This window comes from Jaculus jaculus, chromosome 1 (genome assembly GCF_020740685.1).
Source record: "Jaculus jaculus isolate mJacJac1 chromosome 1, mJacJac1.mat.Y.cur, whole genome shotgun sequence".
Classification (NCBI taxonomy): Eukaryota; Metazoa; Chordata; class Mammalia; order Rodentia; family Dipodidae; genus Jaculus; species Jaculus jaculus.
This window is the reverse complement of record NC_059102.1, coordinates 144,901,193-144,925,994: the sequence shown is the minus strand read 5'-3', so window position 1 is coordinate 144,925,994 and position 24,802 is coordinate 144,901,193. Positions and strand designations below refer to the sequence as shown.

Below are 24,802 nucleotides of genomic sequence, written 5' to 3'. Positions count from 1 at the left end.
AGACAGCCATCCGCGTTCAGGCACCTTGCAGCCCAGTGAGGAGTCAGCACTGTTAGTTGTGAGCAGCTCTCGAGGGCTTGCTTTGGGTCTAGGAACTCTGGACTTTAGGACAGAGATGCAACAAACATTTAGGTCCCTTCTATCCCTGCCAGGTGCAAACAAGTTGTTGCTCCTGACACTGTCACTTGTGGCCAATCACTGTGCAAGCCATTGTGCTTCTCTACAATGGTAACTTCTCTACAGCCAAGGTGAACAGAAACCTTTGGGCTGGGGAGATGGCACAGTGGTAAAAGGCACTTGCTAGCAAAGCCTGGCAATACCCAGGTAAAGCTAGATGCACAAAGTAAGGCAAGCATCTGGAGTACCTGTGCAGTGGCAAGAGGTCCTGGCCTGCGCCCATACTCCCCACCCTTTTCTGATCATAAATTTAAAAAAAAAAAAATTTTAACTCAACAACATCAATGAAAGGAGCATTTACTAACTCCTCCCTCTCCACCTAAGTCGCAGGTACACATAGCATACTAACAAAGCGTGACGTGGACTGAATTGCACCCACAGGAAAAGCCGCAACAGGTTTTACCAACTTACCCAATCCATCTAACAGTTATGACCTCCTGGCTTGGAAATGGTGCAACCCAAAAGCACATTGAAAAATGTTCATCAGGGCTCAGCTGTTAAGGTACTAGTCTGTAAAGCCTAACTACCCAGGTTCGATTCCCCAGTACCCAGGTAAAGCCAGATGCACGAAGTGGCACAAGTGTCTGCAGTTCACATGCAGAGGCTCTGGTGTGCCTAGTCTGTCTCTCTTCCCTCTTCTCTCTCTCTGCTTATATTTTTTTTCCAGGCTGGAGAGATGGCTTAGTGGTTAAGGTGCTTGCCTGCAAAGACAAAGGACCCAAGTTCCATTCCCCAGTACCCACGTAAGCCAGATGCCCAAGGTGACCCACGTCTGGAGCTCATTTGCAGTGGCTACAGGCCCTGGTGTGCCCATTCTCCCTTTCTCTGCCTCTTCTCTAATATATAACTAAGAATTTAAAAAATTAAAAATATTTTTTCAGGGCTGGATAAATGGCTCAGAGATTAAGGCGCTTGCTTGCAAAGCCTAAGAACCCAAGTTTCATTCCCCAGTACCTATGTAAAGCCAGAAGCATAAGGTATCACTGTCTGGAGTTTGTTTGCAATGGCTAGGGGGCCCTGGCATGCCAATTATCTCTATCTGCCTCCTTCTCTCAAATAAATATTAGAAAGAAAGAAAGAAAGAAAGAAAGAAAGAAAGAAAGAAAGAAAGAAAGAAAGAAAGAAAGAGGGAAAGAGTGAGCTAGGCATGATGGTGAACACCTTTTATCCCAGCACTTGGGAGGCAGAGGTAGGAGGATGACTGAGTTTGAGGCCACCCAGAGACTACATAGTGAATTCCAGGTCAGCCTGACCTAGAGTGAGACCCTACCTTGGGAAAAAAAAAAAAAAAAGCCAGAAAGAAAAGAAAAATTGGAGCTGAAGAGATGGCTTAGCGGTTAAGGCATTTGCCTGCAAAGCCAAAGGACCTCAGTTTGATTCCCCAAGACCCACGTAAGCCAGACACACAAGGGGGTGCATGCATCTGGAGTTCGTTTGCAGTGGCTGGAGGCCCTGGCATGCCCATTCTCTCTCTCTCTATCTCTCAAATAAATAAAAATAAAGTTAAAATCTTTTTCTAAAAAAAAAACAAAAAGAGCCTGGTGTGGTGGCACATGCCCTTAATCCCAGCACTCCAGAGGCACTAAAAGCTGGGTGTGGTTATGCATGCTTGTAATCCCTATGCCAGAGGATCCCTGAGACATGTTGGCCAGTCAGTATAACCAAATCAGTGACATAACCTGTCTCCAAAAAAATAAGGTAAGGCTGGAAAGACAGCTCAGTGGTTAAAGGCACTTATTTGCAAAGCCTGCTGGCCCAGGTTTGATTCCCCAGTGCCCACATAAATCAGAAGTACAAAGTGATGTATGCATCTGGAGTTTCTTTGCAGTGGCAAGAGTCCCCGGCACAAATGCCCATCTCTCTCTCATTCCCTTTCTCTCTGCTTGCAAATAAGTAAATAAATAAATGAATAAGGTAGAAGAACAATCAAGAAAGACACTTGACATCAACTTCTGGCCTCTACATGAATATGCACACGTGTATCCATACACATGTGAACATACACATCACATACACAAGAAGCCCTCAATAATCAAGAGACCTGGGCCATGAACATGGCTAGTGGCTAAAGTGCTTGCCATGCAACTCTGAGTACCTGAGTTTAGATCCCCAAACTCTACATAAAAAAGGTAGAAGCTGTGGCAGGTTTCTGTAACCGCAGTGCTTCTATGGCAAGGAGAGGCAGACACAAGAAGCCAACAGAGCAGAGAACAACTAAAACCCCTGCCTCACACAAGTGGAAGGCTCAAAGTTGTCCTCTGACCTCTACATGTGCACTATGGCATGCACATGTCCCTCCACATACTCATATACTAAATAAATAATTTAAATATTATCATCATCATTTATTACTCATTTGCAAGCAGGCAGAGAGAGAAGAGAGACAGAGAGAGAGAGAGAATGGGTACACCAGTGCCTCCAGCCACCGCAAACGATCTCCAGATGCATGCACCACTTTGTGCATCTGGCTTTACATGGGTACTAGGGAATCGAATCCAGGTCATTAGGCTTTTCAGGCAAGCACCTTAATCATTAAGCCATCTCTCCTGCCCTAAAAATATTTTGGCTTTTTTGAGTTAGGGTCTTGCTCTAGCCTAGGCTGACCTGGAATTCACTATGCAGTCTCAGGCTGGCCTCAAATTCATGGCAATTCTCCTACCTATGCTTCCTGAGGGCTGGGATTAAAGGCCTGTGCCACCATGCCTGGCCATAACATTTCTTATATAAACATAGCACCAGATGATTAGGTATAGCTCAGTGGTACTCTGTGGTGGTTTGCTTAGCATGGAGGAGGCCCTGGGTTCAACTCCCAGTACCACCAACAATAAAGATGTCACAGTTCTTTTACTGGGATATAATACTGATACAAAACTATTTTCCTTTTCTTTTTATTTGAGAGAGAGAAACAGGTAGAGAGAGGGAGAGAGAGAATGGGCGCACTAGGGCCTCCAGCCACTGCAAACGAATTCTAGATGCATGCACCCCTTGTGCAGCTGGCTTTACATGGGTCCTGGGGAATCAAACCAACATCCTTTTGCTTTGCAAGCAAAGCCTTAGCCACTAATCCATCTCTCCAGCCCCCAAACTATTTTCTAATCAATAATCCATATTCAGGTTTCAGTGAATAGTCCAATAATATCTCTTGTAGGTATCATCTTTGACCTGGAGTGGGATCTAACTCAAGCAGATGCATTGCTTTTAGTTATTGCTTCTCTTTTGTGCCCTCGGCCTTGGTGTTGCTTAGCCAAGTCAGGTAACTGGCAGAACATACCTCACTTTGGTTTGTTTTTGTACATGATTAGGTAAGAGCTATACTTTTCTTTTTGGTTTGGATTTTTGAGGTACTGTCTTGCTCTAGCCCAGGCTGACCTGGAATTCAGGCTGTATTCTCAGGCTGGCCTCAAACTCACAGCAGTCCTCCTACCTCTGCCTCCACAGGGATGGAACTAAAGGTGTATGCCATCATACCTGGCTTTGGGTTATACATTTTGTCTTGTTTTGTTTTGTTTTGAGGAAGTTTCACATTAGTCCAAGCTGACCTGGAATTCACTATGTAGTCTCACAGTGGTCTTGAACTCATGACATTCCTACTACTTCTGCCTCCCAAGTGCTGGGATTAAAAGCGTGCACTACCATGCCTGGCTCATTTTTTTAAATTTAATTTTATTTATTATTATTATTTGTTTTGTTTTGTTTTCTGAGGTAGGGTCTCATTGTAACCCAGGCTGACCTGGAATTCAGTAAGTAATCTCAGGGCTCGAGAACTCAAAGATTCTCCTATCTCTGCCTCCTGAGTACTGGAATTAAAGGCATGCACCGCCACACCTGGCGGATTATACATATTTTTTTCTCATGTATGCTTAATACATGAAGTGATACATGTATCTGGAGTTCATAGCAGTGGCTGAAGGCTCTGACACACCCATTCTCTCTCTCCCTCCTCTCTCATATAAATTTTAAAAATCACTTAAATAAAAAAGCAGGTGGCATCAGGCAGAGTATGGTGGCCCACACCTTTAATCCCCACTCAGGAGGATGGGGTAGAAGCATCATAGTGGGTTCTAGAGTGAGACCTTGCCTTGAAAAAAGCAAACAAAGAACGTACTATCAGTAATAGATTACCTTTAACAAAATGACTTCCTCATAGGGCAGTACCAACAATATACTTTGTTTCAGTCGGCACACTGTAACAGGAAGAGTTAAGGATATCTCCATAAAACAGGATTTTTCTAATTTTTCAAAGCAGACACAAGAGCAAAATGGCATGTAAACTAATGAGTATGATACAAATAATATTGATTTATATTATAATCTATTATATCATTTGTCAATGAAGCCTGACATTTCTCTTTCTAAAATAAATATAAGAAATAAAAAACTGACCACATAGCCAAGCATGGTGGCACATGCCTTTAATCCCAGCACCCAGGAGGCAGAGATAGGAGAATCCCTGTAATTTCAAGGCTAGCCTGGGACTATACAGTGAACTCCTGGTCAGCTTGAGCTAATGTGACACCCTACTAAAAAAAAAACAAAAAAAAAACAGATCAGGGTTAAATGCATTTCTTTTCCAGCTGGAAGCCTGGTGGCTGGCAGTGAAGGGAACCCAATTCAAAATGGCTCAAAGTACAGTAAGGAAATGTGCTTCACCTCATAATGCAAAGTGCAGAGGTGAGTGGACTCAGCCACTTGGCACTGCCCCATTGAACTTCTCCACCCTTTCTAGAGTTTCCACTGTCACCTCAGGCTGGCTAGCTTCACCCCAACACCAAGGAACAAAAGGCCTTGCCTTCAGACAGACTGGATCAGTTTTAAGACTCATGCCCACACTGTTCCCAAGCAATCCCCAGGGCAAAAGTTACTGCCCAGTAAGTACTTTTCTTAATGTTCATACCCATATATTAATGCTAATCTCACTTTTGATTAGAGAAAATTCTCTTTTCAGATGGCAGTGACCTACAGATGACTCAGCAGGCATGATGGTGCTGAGAAGAAGTGACTGAGGAGTGCTCATCACTGAATTATCTCAATCACACCTTCCAAGGCTCAGGGTCCATTGCGGAAGAGGTGGCAGAAAGAATGTAAGAGCCAAAGGAAGGGTAGGACTCCTTACAATGTGCTCCCCCAGACACAAAATGGTCTGGATATCCATGACCTCATACTGCCTGACAATACTTACACAAGACCATCATAATAAAAGGAAAAGATGATGACATCAAAATAAAAGAAAGACTGATTGAGAGGGGGAAGGTGTATGACGGAGAGTGGAGTTTCAAAGGGGGAAAGTTGGGGGAGGGAGGGAATTAACATGGTTTATTGTCTACAATTATGGAAGTTGTCAATAAAAAAATTAAAACAAATAAAGGTGAAAAGGCCTAAGTGAAGTCAGGGGAAAAGATTGAATAAAGGAAAGGTGGAGGGAGGGCTAATCAAAATCTAAGAGGATATAAGTAAGTCATAAGGAAACCTACTTTTTTGGACAATGGAACACACAATGGAGCCATAGATTATTACTAGAAATTTTCCAGTGCCAGGGATGGGATACCTTCTAGTAAGTTGTTGGCCAGGAAGGTCCCTGGTGACCCCAAAACATTACAGGCCATTGCTGAGGCCCTTGGTTTCCCACCAGAATACATGGTAAGAAGACCTTATTGCTGGGCTCCACATATTTAGGCTGCAAGGTCACTGAGAAATCCTGCTGAAGCTCAGCTGAAAACCTCCTCCATGCAGACCAGCTGACAGAAAGCTGGAAAAAGCCACACTGCATGAATCAAATGGGAGAAAGAGAAATCACCAGTGAAGATACCCAACAGTGGACACTGAAAGCCTTATATTTGGCCAGCCAGGCCAAATGAGCCAACAGGTGCAACAGTGGCATGTCTGTTATAAGGGAAAACAACCACCCTGTAATTTGACTGAGGGCTCACTCAATGGGAGGGAATACATCCCTGATACTGAAAATCTACAACAGGGGTAGTCATGTGCCCTAGGGGAGTAATGTCTGCTAGTGTCTGGCTCAATGTATGTACTATGCTCACCAAACTGCCCAGTAAACACTTGTCTTAATGTTCATACTCATATATTAATGCTAATCTCACTTTTGGTTAGAGAAACTTCTCTTTTCAGATGGCAGTGACCTTGGGATGACTCAGAAGGCACCATGGTGCTGAGAAGAAGTGACAGAGGAGTGCTCAGCACTGCAATATCTCTACCACACCTTCCATGGCTCAGGGTCCATTGCGGAAGAGGTGGTGGAAAGAATGTAAGGGCCAAAGGAAGGGTAGGACTCCTTATAATGTGCTCCTCCAGACACAAAATGGCCTGAATATCCATGACCTCACAGTGCCTGACACTACCTACACAAGGCCATCATAATAGGAGGAAAAGATCATGACATCAAAGAGAGAGAGAGAGAGAGAGAGAGACTGATTGAGAGGGGCAGGGGATATGATGGAGAATGGAGTTTCAATGGGGAAAGTGGAGGAGGTAGGGAATTACCATGGGATATTGTTTACAATTATGGAAGTTATCAATAAAAAAAAAAAACATTTAAGTCCAGTCTGAGTTATAGCAGACCCTGTCTCAAAAAAACAGAGAGCTGGGCTGGAGAGATGGCTTAGCAGTTAAGGCATTTGCCTGCAAAGCCAAAGGACCCAGGTTTGACTCCCCAGGACCCACATAAGCCAGATGCACAAGATGACGCATGCATCTGGATTCATTTGCAGCGGCTGAGGGCCTGACATGTCCATTTTCTATCTGCCTCTTTCTCTCCCTATTTCTCTCTCTGCCTCTTTCAAATAAATAAATAAAATTAAAATTAAAAAGGAAAGCAAACAAATAAATAAATAAATACAATATTTTTTAAATGGCAATAGTTGAGCCAGGCATGGTGGCACATGACTTTAATCCCAGCACTGAAGAGGCAGAGGTAGGAGGATCAAAGTGAGTTTGAGGCTACCCAGAGACTACATAGTTAATTCCAAGTCAGCCTGGGCTAGTGTGAGACCCTACCTCGAAAAACCAAAAAAGTAAATAAATAAATAAATAAATAAAGGCAATAACTGGGCTGGAGAGATAGCTTAGCAGTTAAGGCACCTGCCTGCAAAGCCAAAGGACAAAGGTTTGATTCCCCAGGACCCGCATGAACCAGATGTACAAGATGGAGCATGTGTGTGGAGTTCATTTGCAATGTTTTTTCTCTCTTTCTCTCAAATAAATAAAAATTTTAAAAACACTTAGAAAAAGAAGAAAAATGACAATAATTTACAGAATTTAGCCTTTACCACTCACAGAACAAAGGTCCCCTCAGATGGCTGGCTTTGTCAGTAAGAAGTCTCTATGTTTCACTATTTATTCCTAGGATCAAAGTAATCTATAGAACAAATGCAATCCTAGAAGAAAATCTTTATGGGTATTCTTATTGGCTCTAGAAACTGATATAATGGATCCAAAAATGTACATGGAAAAACAAATGAGTGAGCTGAACCAATGTTGAACAAAACTGAAGACTCTATTCCATCATATATTGAGATTTATTTTAAAGCTACAGTAATACATGTGATGTTGGTGGGGAAAAAGAAAGAGAGAGAGACAGACTTTGCAATGAATAAACAGAATACAGAGTCCCCCAAGAGATCCACAAACATTTATGCAGCAGAGATGAAAAGGCTAGGTCAATACGGAAGGGAAAAAAGAACCCTCACCAGTAAAAGAAAAATCCATTCCAAGTGAACTGCAAAGGAGTACACACTTCCTCATAACCATCTAATAGACATGCTTTTTTTAAATGCAGACCACAGAAAAGTACTAATCATAAAGAAACAGGTTGTGCCAGGCATGGTGGCACATGCCTTTAATCCCAGCACTCAGGAGGCAGAGGTAGGAGGACTACTGTGAGTTTGAGGTCAGCATGGGCTAGAGTGAGACCTTACCTCAAAAACAAAACAAACAGGGCTGGAGAAATGGCTTAGTGGTTAAGATGCTTACCAGCAAAGCAACTCTCCAGGACCCATGTGAGCCAGATGCACAAGGGATGCATGCATCTGGAGTTGGTTTGCAGTGGCTGGTGGCCCCGGTGTGCCCATTCTCTCTCTTTCTCTCTGCCCCTTTCTCTCTCTTAAATAAATGAAATAAATAAATAACTAGGAACGTAGCTCAGTTGGTAGAATTTACCCATGTAAAAATGTCAGAAGTGAGCCAGGTGTGGTGGCCCATGCCTTTAATCCCACCACTTGGGAGGCAGAGGCAGTAAGATTGTTGTGAGTTCAAGGCCACCCTGAGACTACACAGTCAATTCCAGGTCAGCCTAGGCTAGAGCAAAACCCTACCTTGACAAAAATGCCAAAAGTGTACCTTCTAATCCTGAGGAGGCAATGAGAAAGGAGGATGCTTGGTGCTTTCTGACTAGCCAGTCTAACCTAATTTGTGAGCTCTAGGTCAATAAGAGATCCTGTCTCAAAAAAGGTAGACAGTGTTCCAAAGATGACACCCAAGGTTATCTTCATACACACACACACACACACACACACACACACACACACACACACCCTCCCCCCGCATACAAGCACACATAAATGCGCTGAAAAAGGGAGAGTCTGATACATGCTACAACATGGACAACCTTGAGAACATTATGCTAACTGAAACATGCCAGTCATGAAGGGACACATATAATTACATTTATATAAAGCAACTGAAATGGGCAAATTCTGTTATTTATGCAGTTACTGCTGTATACCCAAGAAGAGAAAGAATTTTGCTATTTTGTAAAACAAACTGGATACCTCCCAAGATTCAACCCAATCCTATGTAAAAACACAGCATCGAAATTCCATGAGTCTTGCTTACATCCATGAACTGTATGTAGAGACATCACCATAGTGATCACATCAATTCTCACACCTTAACTACTGTCAGCCTGAGACTACTCATTTTTTTTGTTTTGTTTTGTTTCTGTTTTTCAAGGTAAGGTCTCACTCTAGCCCAGACTGACCTGGAGTTCACTCTGTAGTCCCATGCTGGCATCGACTTCACAGTGATCCTCCTATCTCAACTCCTGAGCGTTGGGATTAAAGGTGCGCATCACCATACCCCAGCTAGGTTTCTTTTGCTTTCCTTCTTTTTTGGATTTTTCCAGGCAGTGTCTCAATCTAAGCTAGGCTGACCTGGAACTCACTTTATCTAGGCTGGCTTCAAACTGCTATCTCAGCCTCCAAATGCTGGGACTCAAGGCATGTGCCACCATGCTTGGCTGACTCACAGTTTCTCTTTCCAGCCTTCACTGCTTTCTTGAACTCAAACTCATGGACCTAACTGCCTGCCTCACATGCCCACCTGGATGTCTAGCAGACACCTCAAATGTAGTTTTCTCCTGAAGGTTTCTCCTAAAGGTCTGCATTCCCCCACCCCAACACCCCGCTCCTGGTCTGCATTTCCCTGCCCCAATACCCAACTCAATGGCAAAAAGTTTTACCAGCCCTCTCAGTAAAAGGCAACTTCATTCCTCAAGTTATTTTGTCCAAAAACCTGAGTCACCCTTGACCTGACTCACACTCTTTATCTCACAGCAAAGCCAGCCAGCTCAGACTTCAAATAGTTGTACAATCTATCACTGCCACTTCCCTGGTCCAAGAGCCATCATTCTCTTCGACATTTGTGCAATTGTACCCCATATGTAACCCTGCCCTTCCCTTACTCCGTCACACCACTGGCTGGCCACCACAGCTGTGCAAAGAGATTGGACCAGAATATAGACCAGGGGACTAGAGAAATGGCTTAGCAGTTAAAGGCACCTGCTTACAAAGCCAGGATTCAATTCCCCAGCACCCATGCAAAGCCAGAGATTCACATAGTGACGCATGCATCTTGAGTTCCTTTGTAGTAGCAAGAGGCCATCATGCACCCATTCTTCCTCGCCCTCTCTCTCCTTGCACTTGGGAGGCAGAGGTAGGAGGATCACTGTGAGTTTGAGGCCATCCTGAGACTACACAGTGAATTTCAGGTCAGGCTAGGCTAGAGATAGACTCTATCTTGAAGAAAAATAAAAAAGTCAGTCAAAACTGGGAACCGGAGAGATGCTTCTCAGTGGTTAAAGGCACTTACCAAGCCGAACTGCCTGGATTCGATTCCCTGCTACTCACATAAAGCCAGATGCACAAAGTGGTGTGTGTCTGGAGTTCATTTGCAGCAGCAGGAGGCCCTGGCCTGCCTACACTCACTCTCTCTCTCTCTCTCTGTGTCTGTCTCTTTCTCAATTAAATAAAAATATTTTTTTTAAAGCAAGAACTCCTTAAACTGGCCAAGGCCCTATGCTTCTGCTTTTCTAGGCATTCTCCTGGCAATCCTCCTTCTACTCTGCTCTAGCCAGAAATGTCTTACATTTTGAAATTGTGACACAACATTGTCATCTACAGAGTTAACACTTGAAAAATACAAGATCAAGTTACCAAAAACAAACAAACAAAAAAAAAACCCATCATAATATTTTAAATAAGTTTATGATTCTGTGTTGCACTGCATTCATAGCTCTCCCCAGCCATATGCAGACCACAGGCCACAGACAGTCCCCTCTCCCTTAAATGTGCTACGCATTTCTGCCTCAAGCCTCTGCCTGTATCCTTACACAGCTTGTCCCCAACCCATCCTTCAGCTTTATTCAAAAACCAACCATTCCAGCACCCTTTCTAAGGGTTACTACCTGAACATTCGCACTGTTATTTTTCTCCTCAGCATTTGCCACCCTCCAACATCTATCTGTATTTTACATATTTAGCAAACGGATGGACTGTCTCTGCCACTAGAATAAAAGTTCTAGGAAGGCAGGGACATTTCTTTGTTCACTAATGTACCATCAGAGATTAAAACACTAGCACATAGTGTATGCTCAACATTTGAAGAAAAGTGGAAATCCTAAGACAAAAAAGAGGCTGAGGACATGGTTCAGTGGTTAAAGGTGCTTGCTTACAAAGCATGCTGGCCAGGCTTCAAGTCCCCAGTACCCATGTAAAGCCAGTTGCACAAAATGGCACATGCGTCTGGAGTAACATGGTAATTTGAATTAGATGTCTCCCATAAACTCATGTGCTTTGAGTGCTTGGTCCCCAGCTGAGGGCAATTGGGAAGTGGAGCTGGAGGAGGTATTTTGGTGAGTAGGCTTAGGGGTGCTATAGCTAGCTCCCCCTTGCAAGAGCTTGGCTCAGTCTCCTGCTGCTGTTTTCTACCTGGTGTGGCAGAGGTGATGTCCAGCCTCTGCTCCTGCCATGGTTTCCTCTGCCTTCATGTAGCTTTCCCCTCGAGACTGTAAGTCAAAATAAATCCTTTCCTCCTGTCCCCTGCTTTTGGTCATGGTTTTTGTCCCAGCAACATGAAGGCAACTACACCAAGTTCATTTGCAGAGGTAAGATGAAGTCCCTGACATGTGTGTGCTTTCTCTCAAATAAAAAATAATAATAGAAAATGAACAATAATGTTGTTAAAACAATAAAAAGAAGTCTAGGGCTGGAGAGATGACTTAGTGGTTAAATGCTATGAAGCCTAAAGACACAGGTATGATTCCCAATTACCCACATAAGTCAGATTCACAAGGTGGCACATGCATATGGAGTTCATTTGCAGTGGCAAGAGGGCCTGATACACCCATTATCTCTATATCTGCCTCTTTCTCTCTCTACATCTCTCTCTCTAATAAATAAATACTTTCAAGTCTTCTGAAAGTAAATTCTCTAAGGCAAGTGACTAAAATTTGAAAAGAATATTTGGTATATAAAATAATACATAGATTTTTAAAAATATTTTTTCTGATTTATTTTTTATTTATTTATTAGAGACAGAGAGAAGAACAGAGAGTGAGACTGGGCACACAGAGCCTCTATCCACTGCAACTGGCTTACACGGGACCTGGAGAATCGAACCTGGGTCGTTAGGCTTCACAGGCAAGTGCCTTAACCACTAAGCCATCGCTCCAGCCCAGATTTTCTTTTTTTATATACGTATGACTAAATTCTTTCAACTCTTAAATGATGCTGGCAAAGTTACCAACTGCTCATACAAATGTTGCACCTCCACCACATACCATTTCACCACCATTATCACAATTATCATTACATCAGCAATGACCACCATTACCAACAACCACCCCCACTCCCATTATTCTGGTTTCCAACTCATGTTTACCACAGCACAATGTTTCTGACTTCAAAATAGAATCTATGCTGGGTGTGGTGGTGCACGCCTTAAAACCCAGCAGTCTGGAAGGCAGAGGTAGCAGGACTGCTGTGAGTTCAAGGCCTCTCTGAGACTACATAATTAATTCCAGATCAGCCTGAGCTAGAGCAAGACTTTACCACAAAGGGAATAGCTCAGTTAGTAGAGTGCTTGTTTAGCAAACACAATGCCCTGGCTTTGATCCCTAACCCTGCATAAAACTAAGCATGGTGGTACATGCCTGTGACCCCAGAACTTGGAGGTGGAGGGTGGAGGATCAGACATTCTCAGCTACATAAGGAGGTTGAGGCCAGCTTGGACCAGAAAGTGTAACCAAACTTTGTGAGTTCAAGGTCAGTCTGGGACTACAGAGTGAGTACCAGGTCAGCCTGGGCTCCAGTAGGATACACGGGGAGGAGGAGAGTTAAAATTTTCTCTTATTCCACCTAAACTCTCAATTCCCTAGAAATAGCAGTTTTTGCCTAAAATCCTTATTTTCTGCATACACATTAATAAAACAGATATGTGCTTCAGATATGTGCTTACAAAAATGGGGTCAAACAGTAGAAGGATCCTTCAAATGGTTTTTTCCAACTACAACACATGGACGTCTTTCAAGCAGTCCTTTATAAGATGTAAGTCCGCAACCTGTGGCGCCCTCTGCATGGATTGCCTACAGCAGCCCCTCTCAAACATTTGCAACCCAGGCCTCCTTATACTCCTGGAAACCACTGGGCCTCAAAGACCTTAAGTTAATTAACTTATGTTGCCAATAATTACCATATTAGAAATTAAAACTGTGATTTTAGGGCCTGGAGAGATGGCTTAGCAGTTAAGGTGCTTGCCTGAGAAGCCTAAGGACCCAGGTTCAATTCCCCAGTACCCACGTAAGCCAGATGCACAAGGTGACACATGCATCTGGAATTCATTTGCAGTGGCTAGAGGCCCTGTTACATCCAATCTCTCCCTCCACCAAACCCCCAAGTAAATAAATATTAAAAAAAAAAAAAAGAAACTACTGACCCACCTTACACTCTGAATAGACTTTTACCTATTAGTAATCTTTTGTTTGTTTATTTTCACCTGTACGAGGTAGGGTCTCACTCTAGCCCAGGCTGACCTGAAATTCACCATGTAGTCTCAGGGTGGCCTCAAATTCATGGTGACCCTCCTACCTCTGCCTCCCAAGTGTTTGGATTAAAGACGTGTGCCACTATGCCTGGCCCCATTAGAGATTTTTATAGTAAATGCTGATTATTTAGAAAATACCAGTTCACAAATCTATACAGAACTTACATTTGATTATGAAATATCAAGACATCACACTATCACAGTGACAAAACAAGTTCTCCAAAACCCTAATTTTTGCTAGACAGCTAAAATTCTATCATTAGCAACAAATACTACCACTATTTTCCTTGAAAGAGTAACCATAGTACATTCATTGTGGTTTCAAGTAAGAATAATCTGAGAGGGCTGAAGAAATGGCTTAGTGGTTAAGCGCTTGCCTGTGAAGCCTAAGGACCCTGGTTCAAGTCTTGAACCAGGACCCAAGTCAGCCAGGTGCACAAGGGGGCGCAAGTGTCTGGAGTTCGTTTGCAGTGGCTGGAGGCCCTGGCACACCCATTCTCTCTCTCTCTCTATTTGCCTCTTTCTTTCTCTGTAGCTCTCAAATAAATAAATTAATTAATTAATTAATCTGAGAAAAAGGAGCTAGTACAGTTTGCAGCTCAAGCATGGACTATATGGCTTTTCTGGAGAGAGAATCAGATGTCAGTACTTCATACATACTCCCATCAGATCCCACAAGAGTATCACAAAGATATATGCAAAAGGAACAGGGTGGTGGTACACACCCGTAATCACAGCAGGACACAAATAGGTGGAGACAGGAGGATCAGTAGTTCAAGGTTATCCTCTACTACACTGCTAGTTCTATTTCAGAAATACAAAAGGAAATGTAGAGTTGGCTAGGTGTAGTAACACAATCCAGCGCTCAGGAGGCAAGGGCAGGAGGACTGTCTTGAGCTTGAGGTTGACTTAGGCTACACAGTAAGACCCTGCTTCAAACAACCAAAACAAAGAACAAAAAGTTAGTAAAACCAGCAACTTTGACCGGCATGATGGCACATGCCTTTAATCCCAACATCTACGAGGATCACAGTGAGTTCAAGGCCACCCTGAGACTACACAGTGAATTTTAGGTTAGCCTGAGCTACAGCTCGACCCTACCTCAAAAAACCTAAAACATCAGTTGCAACTTCATCAAAACCAAATTGAGGGCTGGAGAGATGGATTAGCAGTTAAGCACTTGCCTGTGAAGCCTAAGGACCTCAGTTCAGGGCTCAATTCCCCAGGACCCACATAAGCCAGATGCACAAGGGGTGCATGCGTCTAGAGTTCATTTGCAGTGGCTGGAGGCCCTGTCGCACCCATTTTCTCTCCCTCTCTCTCTCTCTCTCTCTCTCTCTCTCTCTCTCTCTCTGCCAGTCGCTCTCAAATAAATAAATAAATAATTTTTTAAAAACTGTTTTAATGTCTCAATCCTTGAAAAGTATCACAGACATATAGGAGACAACATTGTTTCCACTAGTGTGATTACTGGGTCATCCCTGTGCACGTTTTCAGTTCACCCAAAACTCTGTATCAACCTCCACAACTTAAGGCTACACCAGTCGGGGTTAAAATGTAAATGCTGGCTTTTTAAACTGAAACTCTGAGAAGATCGGAACATGCTTTCACATTTGCCGGCTGCAAAACAATACTAGACTAGAACTGTTTCAAGACAGAGTGAAAATGAAGTTACCCGGGCTTACTGAGGTGAAACTTCATTGTCATTAAATGCAAGGTCATCAAAAGTGGCTTTTGTTCACTGTGGTCACCCACTGTCGAAGTATGTACCATCTGCACACATGCTACATTTCATTATTCAGTAAGCGTGCTCAAACGGCACTTTAATATTAAGTACACAGTCTGAAAAGTGTCAAGTGCAATAGTACAAACAGGACCCTAGGCCAGTCATGGTACACACCCCTTTAACTGCAGCACTCAGGAGGCACAGCTAGCAGGATCACCATGAGCTTGAGGCCCCTGAGACTACATAGTGAATTCCAGGTCAGCCTGGGCTAGAGCGAGACCCTACCTCAAAAAAAAAAAGAAAAAAAAAAAAAAAACATTAAGGGGGCTAGAGAGGTGGCTCAGTGGTTAAGCCTCTTTCCAGAAAAGCCTAAGGACCTGAGTTTGATTCCCCAGTACCCATGTAAAGCCAAATGCACAAAGTGGAGTTCTTTTGCAGTGACTATAGGCCCTGGCACACCCACTCTATCTTCCTCTTTATTGCTCATAAATAAATAATTTTAAAAAAATTAGGGACACTAATTAATTGGTTCCTGGCTGGCCTCTGCAATAGGCATCAGTCTAAACTGACCCTTAACTTTTTTTTCCACAATTTTTAAAATTATTTTTATTTATTTATTTGAAAGAGAGAGGCAAATAAAGAGGAAAAAAATGGACATGTCAGGGCCTCCAGCTGCTGCAAATGAACTTCAGATGCATGTGCCACCTTGTACATCTATCTGGCTTACGTGTGACCCTTACCTTTTAACATTACACAGAATTGCTAAAAGTTGGGCTGGAGAGATGGCTTAGCAGTAAAGTTGCTTGCCTGCAAAGCCTAAGGACCTAGGTTCAACTCCCCAGAACTCACATAAGCCAGATGCACATGGTTGACATACGCATCTGGAGTTTGTTTGCAGTGGCCTGGCATGCTCATTCTCTCTCTCAAGTAAATAAATAAACTTTGTTCTGTTTTGTTTTGTTTTGAGGTAGTTTCACTCTAGCTCAGGCTGACCTGGAATTCACTATGTACTCTCAGGGTGGCCTTGAACTCACAGCAATCCTCCTACCTCTGCCTCCCAAGTGCTGGGATTAAAGGCATAAGCCATCAAACCCGGCAATATTTAATAAAAAAAAAAAAGGGGGGGGCTGGAGAGATGACTTAGTAGTTGAGGCATTTGCCTGCAAAGTGAAAGGACCCTGGTTCGATTCCCCAGAACCCAAGTAAGCTAGATGCACAAGGTGGCACATGTATCTGGAGTTCGTTTGCACTGGCTAGAGGCCCTGGCACGTCCATTCTCTTTCTCTCTCTCTCAAATAAATAAAAATAAAAAATATTAAAAACAAACTTACTTATAAAAAAGAGAGAGAGAGAGAGCTGGAGAGATGGCTTAGCGGTTAAGGCACTCACCCACAAAGCCAAAGGTCCCAGGTTTGATTCCCCAGGACCCACGTAAGCCAGATGCACAAGGGGCACATGTGTGTGGAGTTCATTTGCAGTGGCCGAGGCCCTGGTACACCCATTCTCTCTCCCCCTCTCCCTCCCCCCATCACTCACTCACTCAAATAAATAAATAAATAAACTAAAAAAAAAAATACTGAAAGTCAACAACATGACATGTACTGTCAGCACAGAAATTCCAACTACATTCATAAAAATGTCAGCCTTTTCTTACCCTGAATGGAATGTCATTCTAAGCAGGGAGAGACAAAAGCACATCAATGGGGAAAGGGTTATTCCTTAAGGAAGATAACAGAACTGTCCTAGGTTCACAAGACATGAAGCTCACCCACTCCATGCTTCCCACCTAGCTCCAAAGTGAGCTCTTTCGAGAACTCCTCCTATGTGAGAAGGTCAAGGATGTTACTGTCAACTAGGTTCCATTGTTCTTAATCTTTGTGGAGCTGAGAATGTGATGTGAGTTCTCTGGCACAAAGCTGTTAAGGGTTCAAGCTCAGGGAGAGGAGAAGAAGAGAAGGGGAGGGGAGGGAGAGGAGGGAGGGAAGGAGGTAGGACAGAGGGAAGAGTCCCTGCCTTCAGTTACAGCACTATTAACCACGGATGCTAAGAAACCCACAAGAAAATGAGCCTCTAAGACAATAAAATGGCTTGTCCAAGGTCACCAGTGAAGTTTGTTTTGTTTTGTTTTTCAAGGTAGGGTCTAGCTTTAGCCCAGGCTGGAATGCTCACTGTTGATTACCCTTTTTTTTAAATTTTTATTTATTTATTTGAGAGACAGAAAAAGAGAAAAGGGGGGATGGGGGCAGAGAGACTGGGTATGCCAGGACCTTCAGCCACTGCAAACGAACTCCAGACACATTATGCCACCTTGTGTATCTAACTTACATAGGTCCTGGGAATCGAACATAGGTCCTTTGGCTTTGCAGGCATGCTTCTTAATCGCTAAGCCGTCCCTCCAGTTCGTTTTTGTTTTTGCTTTTTTCAAGGTAGGGTCTTACTCTAGCTCAGGCTGACCTGAAATTCACTATGTTGTCTCAGGGTGGCCTTGAACAATCCTCCACCTCTGCCTCCCAAGTGCTGGGATTAAAGGCATACACCACCACACCTGGTTCTCAGCAGTGAATTTGAAGTGGAATCAGGCAAGAAATACACAACTTAAAATAGATTTTGCAAATGGGAAAGTGTGGGGGTGGGGAGGGAGGGAATTACTATGGGATATATTTTATAATCATGGAAAATGTTAATAAAAAAAATAAATTTTGAATAAAGCTGTAATTTTTTATATAAAGAAATGTTCCACCAGAAGCTAAGAGATAACTGAGTAACAAACATGCTAAAAGGAAGTAGAATGAACTGGCAAGTATTGTTAGTTGTTCCAGAAGGTTCCTTCGTGGTCTAGGCTGAACACATAAGGAAAAACATGACGGAAGGGCTGGTGAGATAGCTTAGCAGTTAAGGCACTTGTCTGCGAAGCCTAAGGACCTAGGATCGATTCTCCAGGTCCCACGTAAGCCAGATGCACATGATGACACATGCACCTGGAGTTCATTTGCAGTGGCTGGAGGCCCTGGTACACCCATTCTCTCTCTGCCTCTCCTCCCCATCCCCTCCCCCCTACCCCGTCCTTCTCTCTGTCTCTAATAAATAAATAAATAAATCAGAACAACATGACAGGAAATCTTGAAAAGCACTCACCATGTTCCACAAAAACATTGCAGTGTGGACCCCCATGCCTCGATGACTCCTTCTTCCCTGCTCCTTTGATAAAGTGCAGGGCGGGCAAACTTGGCCTTCTTTGGTCCCCGAGAACTTTTCCAGGCTGTTGCCCCATAAAGCAGTAATAGGCACCCCTTGCCAGAAGAGGTTCAAGATCTTCCAGAACGGTCAGTGGGCTTAGCAGGAACCAGTACATGCATGGGACTTCACATCAACGCATCTCCCAAGTCTATCACGGAGGCCAATCACAGAAAGAAAACTTCCATAGCAAAAGGACGCAGTCTTGGTTTGACTCATGTAAACAAGAGTTTGAATTATTTTCGAGGTGTATCCATTTGCAGTAATCTAACTGCAATGGTACTATCCACGTTCCTTGATTTTAAGTATATATTCTGTGGGCTGCATACGTTTCTTCTCAAAAAGAAAAAGAAAAACAAACAGAAACATTCACTGGGTATTGAAGAGTCAACAATACTAGTGCATAAAGGAACCGTGGACCGTCTTGGGAGGCTTCCTCCGGTGGAAGTCACCAACCCCCTATCTTTGTCTCTCCATCTTCCGACAAGCCTCCGGCCAGAGGCTCTCCCTTCCCTCCCTCGCTCTCCGGAAAAGGACACGGGTCACCCAGGTTTCAGCCAAAGCTTGCTCTCCACTCTGACGAGAAGGAATGCATTGCCAGCAACTTTTAAGTCCGCTTTTTAAAAGGCCTGTGAAACCAATCGAGACTTTTCCTTTGCATTAAAGTTTGTGGCTGCACTGAGACCAAATGGGCTGTAGGTGACATTGGAAGAAGTCAGGGCATGGGGGGCTCGCGGAAGCAACCTGGGGGACAGGGTGAGCCACTTGACAGCAAGATCTGAAGGGGGCGGGGAAGGGGTTTCCGTGGCTTGACTTGGGGCCGGAATCTGGAGCAAGAGGCTTGGATTTTAAAAAAGGAGAGAGAGGGAGAAAGAGAGAGAAGACTCTCGAGGCGGGACACAGGCGGCTTACTCCGGGGGACGCTCCTCCGCGCCTCAGAAAACGGGGTGTCCCAAGTCGGGGGAAACCGAGGACAGCCCGTGTCCCCGAGCCAAGGCAGGGTTGTAGGGGACGAAGAACTTCAGTGACCCCGCAGGAAAGAGAGAGGCGGTCACAGAGGTAGGAGGCCCGTCCGCCTCAGCCACCCTGAGCCCGGGGGTCTCTGCCCGAGACACCCCTCCCCCGGCTCCGGACGCTGCCACCGCCGCCGCCGCCTCCGAGTAATCACATCCCCGAGCTGTGTCGAGAGACCCGGCCTCTGCGGCCGGCAGGGGCCGAGCACAACCCAGGGACTGACTCCTCTGCCGCTGGACCCGGGAACCGGCTCCGGCGCCGTTCAGGGACAGACACGGAAGCCCGCGGCCGCCATGATGGATTACGAGCCGCTCCACAACGAGGCCAGGCCCCGCCCCCCGAGCCCGCCCCCCGGCGACGTCGGGAGCCTTCCACGCAAAGCCCGAGGCTCCCCCGGCGCCGCTCTCTCGGACGACCCCGCACCTTCTTGTTCTGGCCTTACTGTCCGCGAGAGCTCGGCCGGGCACGACCTTTGAAACGGGGTTTCTTAGAGAGCCACGGTGAGGGGCGAGGAAGCACCCGCCTCCTCTGCACTGCCATTGGTCCGCAGCGAATCGAGTCAGGCCTCTGTCCTCCGTCCCATTGGCCAGTGCGGGAGAACGCTGCCGGCTCCCCGCTTTCGGCGCCGCCGCGGTGCGTGCCGGGAGCTGTAGTCCTTGGCGCTCTCCGAGGCTTGGGGCCCTTTGCTCGGGGCTCCTGAGCTCTGGCCCCGCCTCCCTGGAGCCAGTGCACTCTAGTCCTCCAGGCGTCGGTTGGCAAAGAGCCGCAGTGAAGGTGAAATTGTGGATTGGATTTTTCCAGAAACGGAGTTGGATTATTTCTTGAAACTGTTAAGGAAGGAAATTTAACATTATGATCAAATTGGCAGGAATAGAGACTAATACCTTCTCGAAAACCAAGGTGCGCTCTTCATACTTGCCTCCTCCAAAACGCGAAAGATTGGGACCAGCTAAGAAATACAAAGCAAGCATTGATTTTGTTGGCATACTAGGAGGCTGATGAAGAGGCACCATGCGTTCTGAAGGTGTGCCAGGCTCATTCACGTTTGCGCTTGAGTGAACCTTTACCATATTTCAGATGAAACATGCATTCGCATAAGAACATCCTCAATGTTGTGCTAAAATACCCAGATTATTAGGTTTAACAGACGTAGCGCTAGCTAATGAACTAGACTCCTCAAGCCTGCACCTGTCCTACACAACTTTTCTCTCTCCTGGCTACCTGATCAGGCCAAACCCATTTCTAAGGGATTGGTCATCAAAGCACCCAGCACTATTTGCACTTTTTCATAAACTGCAGTAGCTCAATCCTATGGCCCAGGGTGGCATGCAATACTGCTCCTACTATACGGATTCAGAAACATAATCCACGTGTCATTTGGCCAGTAGGTAACAACAGCACTATTCAGCCAAGACTATTAAAGTTACCTTTTTTTAAAAAAAAAATTCTTTTTTATTAATTTTGTTTATTTTTATTTATTTATTTGAGAGCGACAGACAGAAGGAGAAAGAGGCAGACAGAGATAAAAAGAATGGGTGCGCCAAGGCCTCCAGCCACTGCAAGCGAACTCTAGGCGCATGCGCCCCCTTGTGCATCTAGCTAACGTGGGTCCTGAGGAAACGAGCCTCGAACCAGGGTCCTTAGGCTTCACAGGCAAGAGCTTAACCGCTAAGCCATCTCTCCAGCCCAAAAGTTATTTTTCTTAAACTAATTTTTAAAAATTTATTTGCAAGGAGAGAGAGAGATAGGAGATATAGTGAGTGGGACTGCTATGACCTCCCGCTACTGCAGACAAACCCCAAATGCATGTCCCACTTTGTGCATCTGTCTTTATGTGGGTACTAAGGAATCAAACTCTGGTCATAAGGCTTTGCAGGCAAGCGCTTTAACCACTAAGCCATTTCTCCTAAAACAGGGGTAGTCCTAAAGTTACCTTCTTGTTGCTGGAACAAAGCACCAGGCCTGGTGTGCTGGTAAACGCCTTTAATCCCAGCACTCAGGAGGCAGAGGTTGAAGGATTGCTGTGAGTTCGAGGCCACCCTGAGACTACATAGTAAGTTCTAGGTCAACCTGGGCTAGAACAAGACGGTACCTCAGGGGAAAAAAATACGCCCGACCACAAGTAGCAGATGGAAGGAAAGTTTTTTTTAATCTTTTATTATTGACAATTTCCATACATATACTTGATGTACATTGATCATAATAATCCCTTCCTGTTACTTTCTTTTATCCTCTATCCCATATCCACTCAACCACTTCTTTCCAACTAGTCCCTCTATCTTTTATTTATTTATTTTTCTCAATTTTTATTAACATTTTCCATGATTATAAAAAGTATCCCATGGTAATACCCCCCCCCAACTTTCCCCTTTGAAATTGCATTCTCTATCATATCCTCCCTATCTCAGTCTCTCTTTTATTTTGATGTCGTGGTCTTTTCCTCCTCTTATGATGGTCTTGTGTAGGTAGTGTCAGGCACTATGAGGTCATGGATATCCAGGCTAGTTTATGTCTGGAGGGAGCACGTTGTAAGAAGTCCTACCCTTCCTTTGACTCTTACATTCTTTCTGCCACCTCTTCCACATTAGACCCTAAGCCTTGGATCGAGATGTTACTCAGTACTCCAGTCACTTCTTTCCTGCACTATGATACCTTCTGAGTCATCCCAAAATCACTGCCATCTGAAAAGAGAAGATTCTCTACCCAAAGTGAGAGTAGTATTAATATGAGGGTATAAATATTAAGAGAAGTGCTTACTGGGCAGTTTGATAAGCATAGTATATACATTTTTCCAGACATCAGCAGATGTTATACTCCTAGGGCTCATGACTATCCCAGTTTTAAGTTTTCAGTATCAGGGATGTGTCGTCCCCCCCAATGGAGTAGGCCTCCAGTCCAATTGGAGGGCAGTTGGTTTCCACCATGACAGACGTTATTTGGGCTGGCTGGCCAATTATAAGGCTTGCAGTGTCCACTGTTGAGTATCTTCACTGGTGGTATCTCTTTCTCCCATTGAATTACATGTAGAATGGCTTCTTCCAGCTTTCTGTCAGCTGGTCTACATGGAGGAGGTTATCAGCTCAGTTCCAGCAGGATTTCTCAGTGGCCTTGCAGCCCAAGTATGTGGAGTCTTCAGCAATAGGGTCTTACATCTATTCCTGGTGGGAAACCAAGGGCCTCGGCAATGTCCTATAATGTTTGGGGGGCATCCAGGACCTCCCTGGCCAACTCACTGGAGGTATCCCATCCCTGGCACTGAAAATTTTCTAACAACGATCTATGGCTCCTGAGTATTCTATTGTCCGAAACCAGAGGATTCCATATGATTTATTTGCATCCTCTTAGATTTTGATTAGCCCTTCCTCCACCTTTCCTTTACTCAATCTCTTCCCCTGACCTCACTTTGGGCTTTTTCACCCCCGTTAATCTATTCTTCTACTTACATATATACAATACCAACCTATTAAGTACCCACTTCCCTTCCTTTCTCTTCCCTTTACATCTCCTTTTTAACTTACTGGCCTCTGCTACTGAGTTTTTTCCTTCTCACACAGAAGCCCAATCATCTGTAGCTAGGATCCACATATGAGGGAGAACATGTGGTGCTTGGCTTTCTGGGCCTGGGTTACCTCACTTAGTATAATCCTTTCCAGATCCATCCATTTTTCTGCAAATTTCATAACTTCATTTTTCTTTACCGCTGAGTAGAACTGCATTGTATAAATGTGCCGCATCTTCATTATCCACTCATCAGTTGAGGGACATCTAGGCTGGTTCCATTTTCCAGCTATTATGAATTGAGCGGCAATAAACATGGTTGAGCATGCACTTCTATGTAAATGGGATGAGTCCTTAGGATATATGCCTAGGAGTGCTATAGCTGGGTCATATGGTAGATCACTTTTTAGCTGTCTTAGGAACCTCCACACTGATTTCCACAATGACTGGACCAGATTGCATTCCCACCAGCAGTGTCGAAGGGTTCCTCTTTTTCCACATTCCCGCCAGCATTTATGATAATTTGTTTTCATGATGGTGGCCAGTCTGACAGGAGTGAGCTGGAATCTCAGTGTGGTTTTCATCTGCATTTCCCTGATGACTAGGGATGTAGAATTTTTAGATGCTTATACTCCATCCGTATTTCTTCTTTTGAGAACTCTCTATATAGCTCCATAGCCCATTTTTTAATTGGGGGAGGAAGGTTTTTTAATCTGGTTTACAGTCGCAAAGGGAAGCTTCATGGCAGGCGATATAGCATGGTATGAGCAGAGGCTGGACATCACCTCTGCCATAACAGATGAAAACAGCAGCAGGAGGGTGAGCAGAAGCCTAGCAAGAGAGAACTGAGCATAACACCCCTAAATACAATCCCAACAACACACATCCCTTGCAAAGGCTCCACCTCCCAAACTGCCTGAGCTGGGAAACAAGCATTTAGAGCAGATGGATTTGTGGGGAATATCTAATTCAAACTACCACACTGACCTTGCTCCACAATGCATGATTTTACTAAATACACCTATTTGCACATGACAGAGATAGTATATGGGCACACCAGGGCCTCCTGTGACTGCAAATGTGTCATGTTGTGCAATGGTAATGGGGAATCTAACTGGGGGTCAACAGGCTTTCCAAGAAAGTGCCTGTAACTGCTGAGCTATCTCCCCAGCAATATATGGTTTTTCTACTGTGACCTTCAGTATCAACTGTTAATACTGTGCTCATGTTCTTTTTTAATTTTTTAAATTTTTATTTATTGAGAGGGAATGGGTGCACCAGGGCCTCCAGCCACTGCAAATGAACTGACACATTCACCACCATGTGCATCTGGCTTACGTAGGTTCTGGGGAGTCGAACCTGGGTCCTTAGGTTTTGCAGGCAGGCACCTTAACTGCTAAGCCATTTCTTCAGCCCCATTATTGAGCTAATGTTAAGACAAATTTTCAAAAATTGCCTCTGAAGCTGGGCATGGTGGTGCATGCCTTTAATCCTAGCACTCAGGAGGCAGAGGTAGGAGGATCGCTGTGGGTTCAAGGCCACCCTGAGACTGGATAGTGAATTCCAGATCAGCCTGGGCTAGAGTGAGACCCTACCTTGAAAAAAAAAATTGCTACTGAGATAGAGACACCACAGCTGCACTGTTGCACATGCAGACATTTTAAAAATACTGTCACATTGAGAAATGGCCATTCTTTTCAATAACTGGTATCTCACTTATTAGAGGACAGTCAATTGGAAATGCTAAACATGAAACATGAAAATGTGTGCCTAGATTTAGAACTGGAATTAAATTCAGATGTTGGTTGAGTTTTTCCTTGC

The 24,802-nt window shown here is 44.4% G+C and overlaps 1 protein-coding gene across 1 annotated transcript in view; it reads right to left on the bottom strand.

Annotated features, from left to right (window-relative positions):
* Abl1 (ABL proto-oncogene 1, non-receptor tyrosine kinase) overlaps positions 1 to 19,760 on the bottom strand; it is a 177,918-nt gene extending 158,158 nt beyond the window's left edge. The window contains exon 1 of the mRNA XM_004671756.3: positions 18,371 to 19,760. Within this exon, the coding sequence (XP_004671813.2) occupies positions 18,371 to 18,587 (217 nt within the window). The 5' untranslated portion in view covers positions 18,588 to 19,760. The remainder of the gene's footprint in view (positions 1 to 18,370) is intronic.
* Between the last annotated feature and the right edge of the window lie 5,042 nt (positions 19,761 to 24,802).